The sequence below is a fragment of the Vitis vinifera genome, chromosome 6 (assembly GCF_030704535.1).
Source record: "Vitis vinifera cultivar Pinot Noir 40024 chromosome 6, ASM3070453v1".
NCBI lineage: Eukaryota > Viridiplantae > Streptophyta > Magnoliopsida > Vitales > Vitaceae > Vitis > Vitis vinifera.
This window is the reverse complement of record NC_081810.1, coordinates 23,750,503-23,759,416: the sequence shown is the minus strand read 5'-3', so window position 1 is coordinate 23,759,416 and position 8,914 is coordinate 23,750,503. Positions and strand designations below refer to the sequence as shown.

Sequence of the window (8,914 nt, the reverse complement as noted above, 5' to 3'; positions counted from 1 at the left end):
CAGACAACAAAGACTTTGGTTGTTTGCATTTAAGTCAAAATTTAGCTAGTAACTTCCATACATGATTAACAACCATTGCAAAGCATAGAAACACAGATACCTGAGTTAGGTGGTAATGCCCTCAGCAGTCCATATCATCTGGGCCCATGAGATGTTATGTCTAAGTAGACTGAGATATAAGTATAACTCATGTCATGGTTCAAAGTTGCAATCTTGATCATTGACATGGAAGGTTTTGAGGCACATTGGTCTCGGACACCTTGGCTTGGTATCAAGACTGCAACTTTGAACCATGGTTGGCACCTCACACAATGTTAGTTTAGAAACCTGCTGCACTCTTAATTAGAAGCAAATAGCCAACCAGGTCTCCATTTTACTGGAAATCTCAAATATCATATTGATAAAAGTCTCTGAGTCCACTCAGCTGATCCTGCCTATGAGACTCTAGTGACAACCAAACATAAGATCATGTAATGGATTGCTTTTTATGACGATGACTATGAATTCCATACTTTTTTACCAAGGAAAATGCTCCATTTTCAGAAAAATATCTTTTTGTATAAGTACTCCAAAACATACAGAAACGCACCATTTTCACACAATATCTTTTCCCAAAATTTTCTGTAGAGAATATAGCCTCACACAAAATTGGTGAGAAATAAACGAGACTCAATGAGCTCTTATTTTTTCTAAGATGATCCTCAACTACAAAGAAAAGGCTTTTGCTTATTTATTTATTTATTTTCAGGGCATATTCTCATTTGTTTTCCAAAATAAAAAAATGAAAAAAATTGAGAGAAAAATGTTTCATTTTCAGAAAATATCCTTTTCTAAAAATAATTCAGCAGAGAATATGTAGTCTCACCAGCAGCACAATAGTGGACAAATGGATCTCATCTTGAGAGACTTGACAAGTTCCTATTGATTCAAGATGACACTCAACCACCATAATACTGGTAATGGAAGAGTTCATTTAATCCGATTGGAAGATCAATCAAATCCATCATGTCAAAATCTCATTAGGAAAACCTAATTAATTATTAACCTTCCCGGTCTCATCAAAATCACCAATAAAGTTGGGTGTAAGGAAGCATCCACAGGTATCATCTAGAAGCTTTCTAATGATTCTGCAAGTAACTTCAATATATGCATGTTAAAGAACTGTTAATTTGAGACACCAGAAGAATAGAATATAGCAATGATGGTGACAGGCCAGGCAGGATCAATGATGTAACACAAAGCAAAAGGAATGCAAATCTTAACAGCTAGGTAGCTAGTAATACACAGGTGTCAAAGGCTAATACAGAAGGCAAAAGGTTAACATATCTCTAATCTCTAAAAGAACAAAAAGAATGAAAATCTTAAAAAGGTAGGTAACAAGGGCATACACAGATATCAAAAACTAATACTAAAGGTATTAAATTAACATATCTCCAAAAGAACAAAAAGAAGGAAAATCTTGAAAAGGAAGTAACAAGGGCATACACAGGTGTCAAAGGCTAATACAGAAGAATCTCTAACACATAGAATAAGGCAAAAAATTAACATATCTCCAAAAGCAAGCCAATAAAATTCTTTGAAGCTATTTACATAGGATCCATATATAAATTAATGTAGTTTAGTTTAAAAAGTAAGGAACCTTTGCCAAATTTATCTTTAGATTGCATAAGAATCCCAACAACTTGCTTTTTTTTCTAAATCCCATCTATCATACAAAAAACATCTCCATACCTTCTGGAACGGAATCGAAGGAACTACACGACGAGACTAGACCACTTCAAATAGTAGAAACTATAAGAATCCTTATTCTACAAAATTTGCCAGTTTAAACCACCAAGAAAAAAAAAAGGAATACCTGAGCTTTTTGATTTCATAAATAACAGGAAAACAATAAGAGATTGCAGAAAAAATGCTATTGCTATCTGCAAGGTGAGAAGGTAATTAGAAGCATCTCATGATGTATGCTTTCTGCAGTTCATCTTTTCAAAAACTGTTAGAATTATATATATATATATTTTTATCTCCTTTCCTAAAATTGCCTCAAGATAGATAAACAATTTATAATAGCATAAGAAAAGTGGGAAAATGCTAGCCGTGACCTACTAAATTTACACCCAAAAACCTTGCCAATTTTGAAGCACCTCCATAAGCTACATTTCTGACATTGAAAGAGAAAGCATCCCCGGAGAATCTAACCAGATAGACATCAAAAACTTACCACATGATATGTGAAACCAATAGCAAAGAAATTCTCATATAAATGGGCATATCAATTGCTATAGTATCTCAATGGTGAACAAGCAAACCCTTCCCCATAACATGAAACTTGCATAGCAATTTTTCTCAAAATGTAAACTACCGTCATTACCATGTCACCATTTGAATTTATTGCATTTTCAGTACGAAGAAAATAAAAAACTCTTCTTATCTCAACTAAAATTCCACATTATGCACGGTTGTCGTTGAATGCAGGTTTTTGTTTGGTCAAGCCCCAAACAACAAAAATTTTGAATTTCCGTCTTTTTCCCAATTTTCTTCTCAACTCCAAACAGAAAAGAGAAAGAGAACGAAATTAGCATCATTCTAATCAGCATGTACTCAAATTTACCACTAAAAGCTTGAAAAAACTAAACACACATACTTAAAGAGTTACATACAAAGCTAATGACCAGAAACACTATTCCAGTCAATCAACAACGAAATTGAAATCGTCAATCAAGAAAACCTGTTTGCCGCCACACCGCATTGCGAACCTGACGCAGATCTCTCCCCTTCAACGTCCTCCCCACGCCTTCAAGAACCGAGCAGGACAGTCCTGGCGAGTGCTCAGAGCCCCTCGCCACGATCTCGTGCGGCGGCAACATCTCCCCCTCCGCTCCATCATCGATGTCGTCAGCGTTGATCTCGTGCGCCCTTCGCACCGCCTTCGACAGCACCGGAACGTTCACTGGCGCTGACTGGTGATACTTCGCGGATACTGGCACATGGCGCTCCACTGTCGGCTTCGGAATCGCCGGAATCATCCGGGAAGACGACGCCTTCTGGTTGAACATCGGACGGCCATAGGCACCTAGGCTCCGTTCCGATTCCGGCAATGCTGCAAGGATGCCAGAGGTCCCCTGGGCGCCGCAGCGCCTGGAGAGGGGGTTCCGAGCAGGGGCAGTGTTGGGAGGGTCATCAAAGCCTCCGATCCAGAAGATTTCGTCTTCGTGGAGCTCGTCGCCGGCCTCGGGATTGGTAGGTCCAGGAAGGGAGGAGCGTGGTAGGGGATGGGAGAAGACGTCAAGAAACCTGTCGGAGGAAGGAGTTCTGCGGTAGCGAAGACGGGTGGGTGCGGTGGCGCTCATGTAGAAGTGGAGTAGTAGTATTTCAGAGATAGGGCGCCCATGGGAGTGACAGAGTCATTGAGACTTGAGACTTGAGAGTGACGGTGAGACGGCTGGAGGAGGGTGACGTGGCGCAGAACGTGTAGGGGATATGGGAGGTGTGCAACGGCTTAAACATGGGAATTGGATTCACCACGAAGACTGGCGAGATCGTCGGCCATTTCGGAAATGGGCTCTACATCCTCTCTCGAAGCCCCCTGTCTCTTGGGCCTGGCCCAAATTCTTGTACAGAGAGCCTATGGTAATTGCTATCTCTAATAATGCTTCGAATAGTGCATTCTCTTATATTTCTTTTAAATCCGGGAAATTTAAATTTGATGCACTTTATTATTGTCTTTAAATCTAAATAATTATCGTAACCTTTTTAAAATCATAATTTTAAATGGATAAATATAAATATTATAAATATATTATGGAATATAACATGAATTTATGAATAAGTGAAAAATGGATCCTATGATAAGTAATATTTTTCTAGTTTCTATATTAAATTTTTCTAATTAAAAAATTTTCCTTAATAAATATATCAAAATATGTGCAAAACCTCTTACTCAGAAGCTTTGATTTCTTAAAATCTATTGCAAATGAGACATGTGACCTTACTTAGATTATCATAATCCAAATAAACTCAATAAAAACTTTTAAAATTATTTGATTAAGCGGATGTTTGATAAAACAACTTAATAACTTAAAAAGTGGTTTAATAACTTAATTTAAGTTATTAAATATGTTTGATAAAATAACTTAATAGTATGACCTAGAGTCAACTTTAATAATTAAGGTAAAAAAATAAGTAATAACTTAAAAATAATTTAACTTAAAGTCAATTTATGTTATTAAATAATAAGTATTAAATTTTATTGAATATTATGTAAGAGGGTGTTTTTTAACTTAATGACTTAATATGATTTAATAACTTAATTTAAGTCATTAAATAAATAAAACATGTTGAGTAAATAACTGAATATTACAACTTAAAGTTATTTTTAACTTTAAGTAATAAGTTAAAATAGTTAAATTAACAGTTATCTTATATATTTATAATACTTTAAATATGAATGTTTAAAATTAATGAAAATAAATATGAGTTAAAGTCAATGAGAATAAAATATTAGTTAAAATTAATGAGGGTAAATATCTCAATTTGATGATTTAAACTAAATTTAAAGTTATCTTTACCAAGCAACCTTAATACTTAAAGTAACTTTTTTTTTTAACTTAAATCTATGTAGAATTCCATTTAACTTGACTCTAAATATAACTTAATAGTGTTAAGTATTAAGTTGTTTATTATTTTATTATTTTATTTTTATTAAGTATGAAATATTAATAAGGTGAATGCTGTCAAGATTGTATTTTGATTGTTTCAAAAAGTTGTTTTTAGTGTTCATATCTAAAGTATAAAAGCGTTAAGTTAAAAAAATAAACATCATCTAAGTAATAAATTTTAAATTAACAAATATCGATATGAGAAAATCAAAAACAAGACTTACCACTTTGTTTTGGATAGTTTTCTATTTTAACTTTAGCTAGAAGCTAAAATTTAAGAAGGAGTTTGTTTTTTTAAACTTTTTTACTTAAAAACAATTTGTTTTCAAACTTTATAATGTTTATTTTTCTATATTTTCAGGACTTATTATAAATTTTTTATCGAATATAAAAAATTAAAGGGTGTTTGTTTTTTTTAACTTTTTACTAAAAGTAATTTGTTTTTAAACTTAAGTTGTTTGTTTGTTTGCTTTTTTTCATGACTTATTATAAATTTTTTTTTAAATAGAAAAAATTATAATATTTTATTTTTTCTAAATAGAAAAAGTAACATATTCATTTTTTTTAATGTTTAATATAAATAAAATATTATAAAAACAAACAATTTAATACTTAACATTATTAAATACTATTTAATTTTAAGTTTTATTTAGAATTAAGTAAAAAAACAAACACTACTTAAAATATTTGATTTTTTCTAAATGGAAAATGTAATATATTGATTTTTTAATGATTAATAAAAATAAAATATTATAAAAACAAATAACCTAATACTTAACACCATTAAGCAATATTTAGTTTTATTTTCTATTTAAAATTAAGTGAAAAAACAAACACACTCAAGTCAAATTCATAAAATTTAAAAGTCAATATTAATATTATAGAAGTTATATAAACAAGAAAGAATTTATTGTATAAACCAAAATAGAAAAAACAGGATTTTCCTCATTCGGAATTTTTTTTTGCAATCATAAACTCTTTAAACAAAAGAATAAAAAAAAAATTACATAACCAGGAATAAAAACTTTATTGAGTTTAAAAAAAAGTTTTTAACTTATCCAAAGTTAATCCTAAAAAAGTTGCTGGTGATTTGTGGTTTATTTAGTAATTATTTTTTAGAACAAATTTCTATTTTTTAGAATAAAAAAAAATAAGAAAACAACGTTTGATGATTAAAAAAAATTTGTTTTCTATTTTTTTTTTAAGATTATTTCCAAAATTAATTATGCAAATATATAGAATGATTAAAAATAAAACATTAGGAATGAAAATTATTTTTAAAATATATTTAAATTATTAAAAACATTTTAAGTTTTCAAATAAATTTTTGTTTTATAAAACATCAGACAACAATTTTCAAAAACTACTCTTAAAAATTATGTTTAAGAACTGTTTTTGAAAATAATTACCAAATAGACCCTTACATTTCCAAGGCATATTTATAATATAAAATGCTCCATATTTATAATATAATATCCTATATGATTATTTCAAATTCTTCCTTAAAGAATCTATGAAGGAAGAATTAGACTTCTTTTCCATGCCATGTGGCATAGTATTATAGCCTCTACATGCACTACAGGGCTTGAACTTGAGCCTTAACATTTGGAACGGTGGAACGTATGAGAAAACTCAATAGAGAAAAGAATTTCTCATTACCCAAAATGAACGATTAGAGCAAGGTATATAAATACACTTTTTAGTCAGCTAACTGACTCTGTTTTATTCTAACAAAACAACCAACTAATTCTATTTTATTCTAACTAAGCTATACACGTGGACAACAACCTTTAACCACTATTCCTAACATTTCCCTTCAAACTCAAAGTTGTAAGGTCTTCCACTTTGAGTTTGTTCCTCATTTGATTAAATTGTCCACTGGAGATTGCTTTAGTTAGAACATTTGTCACTTGTTCATTTGATGGTACATGTCTTATATCTATGTCTTTCTTCAAAACTTTTTCCCTTACAAAATAAAGATCCAATTCTATGTGCTTTGTTCGAGCATGAAGAATGGGATTGGCAAATAACAACACTATGCTGAGATTATCACACCACATAACCGATATTCTAGGTGTCTTGCACTGCATTTCAAATAGTAAGGATTGAATCCTGGTTACTTCAGCAACTAGTTTAGCCAAACTTCTATATTCTGCCTCTGTATTGGAACGGGAAATTGTTTATTATTTTCTGGAATGCCAAGACACAATATTATTGCCAAAAGAGACATAATAACCTGAAACCGATTGTCTATCATCAGGGTCTGAACCCCAATCAACATTAGAAAATCCAATTAAACTCAACTCAGCAGCTTTCTTTAAATGAATGCCATAATCCATGGTTGCTCTTAAGTACCTTAGAATGCGTTTTACAACCTTCCAATGCTCATCTGTAGGCCTTTGCATAAATTAACAAACTTTATTGACACTATATGCCACTTCAGGTCTAGTTACAGTAACATATTGTAAAGCTCCTTTTGTACTTCTGTATAGCTGAGCATTTTCAATTGGAACTCCATCTTGTGAACTAATCTTTAAGCCACTAGTCATGGGAGTGGGAAGACCCTTGGCCTACAACATTTTAGTTTTCACCAAAAGATTCCTTATATACTTCTATTGAGAGAAATGAAATCCATTCACTATATGAGTAACCCGAATGCCCAGAAAATAGGTTATTTCTCCTAGATCTTTCAAAGAGAACTCAACATCCAATTGTTTAATAAGAGTAGTTACTACCTCTGTATTGCTTCCAGTTACCAAAATATCATCTACATGGACAAGAATGTAGGTGGTATGAGTTGATGTAATCCTGAAAAAGAGAGATTGATCTGCCTTGGAAGAGACAAATCCAAACTACAGAAATGCTTTGTGAAGTCTCTCAAACCAGGCTCGTGGTGCCTGTTTGAGTCCATAGAGAGCTTTATGCTGCCTACAAACATATTCGTGGTGTTTCTCATCCAAAAAGCCTTGAGGTTGTGACATAAACACTTTCTCTTGTAAAATACCATTCAAAAAGGCATTATTTATATCCAATTGCCTGACACTCCAACCTCTAGATAAGGTAATGGTGAGTACAATCATGATAGTTGTTGGTTTCACAATTGGGCTAAAAGTCTCATTAAAATCAAATCCAGCTTGTTGATGGAAGCCCTTAGCTACTAACCTAGCTTTGTATTTTCCGACACTACCATCAGAATTTTCTTTGACCTTATAGACCCATCTACAACCAATAGGTATTCTTCCTTCAGGCAAGGGTACTAAAGACCAAGTGTTGTTTCTTTGCAAAGCTTCAAACTCAGATATCATGGCTTGTTTCCACTCATCCTTTTGTAATGCCAACTCAACTGTCTCCGGTTCCTTTACTGCTACTATATACACTTTAGGTTTGGCAATGCCATTTTTGCTCCTTGTTGTCATGACATGAGTGTTCCCTTGAACTCTTGGTTGACCTGTCATTCTATTCAAATTAGTATTACTAGAAGAAATAATATTATGCACAACAACATCAATTATTGGAGAAATAGAATGTACATTAGGAACAGAAGGTAAATCAACCTCATTGATTGGCCTGTCAATGGAAGTAACAACAGGACATGAGTGTGAAATAGGATGAGAATGAGTTTGAGAGGGGACTGTGAGAACAGGTGGACTAGCAGATGGGGTAGAATTGGACAATGAAGAGGAATTATGGATAGAATAGGAAGATTAATCAGTTTGAGCAAATGGAAATGTTGTTTCATCAAATATAACATCTCTAGAAATATACAGCTTTCCATTTGAATCCAAGCACTTATATCCCTTGTGGTTTAAGTTGTATCCCATAAAAGTGCAAACAGTGCTCCTAAATTACAATTTATGTTTGTTAAAAGGACGAGTGTTGGGATAACATGCACAACCAAACACTTTTAGAAAGGAATAGTTGGTTTTGGTTTTGAAGAGAAGTTCTAAAGGACATTTTTGTTTCAGGATAGGAGTTGGAAGTCTGTTATGAAGAAACACAACAGTTCTGAAAGCTTCATCCCAATATTTGAGAGGAATTGAAGATTTAACTAACAAGGCTAAACTATTTTCAACGATGTGGCGATGTTTTCTTTCAGCCACTCCATTTTGTTCTTGAGTATGAGGGCAAGACACTCTATGAATGATACCATGTTGAGTAAGGAATGACTGAAAAGATCTAAATTCACCACCCCAATCAGATTGAAAAGCTTTTATTTGGAGTCAAGTTGAAGCTCAACTTGAGTTTTGAAATTGATAAAG

The 8,914-nt window shown here is 32.5% G+C and overlaps 1 protein-coding gene across 1 annotated transcript; it reads right to left on the bottom strand.

Moving 5' to 3' along the window:
- Positions 1–2,711: 2,711 nt before the first annotated feature.
- Positions 2,712–3,347, bottom strand: LOC100253575 (protein S40-7). Its single transcript, XM_002274311.5, has one exon. It carries the CDS (start codon positions 3,345–3,347, stop codon positions 2,712–2,714), a length of 636 nt encoding a protein of 211 aa, XP_002274347.1.
- Positions 3,348–8,914: the final 5,567 nt, after the last annotated feature.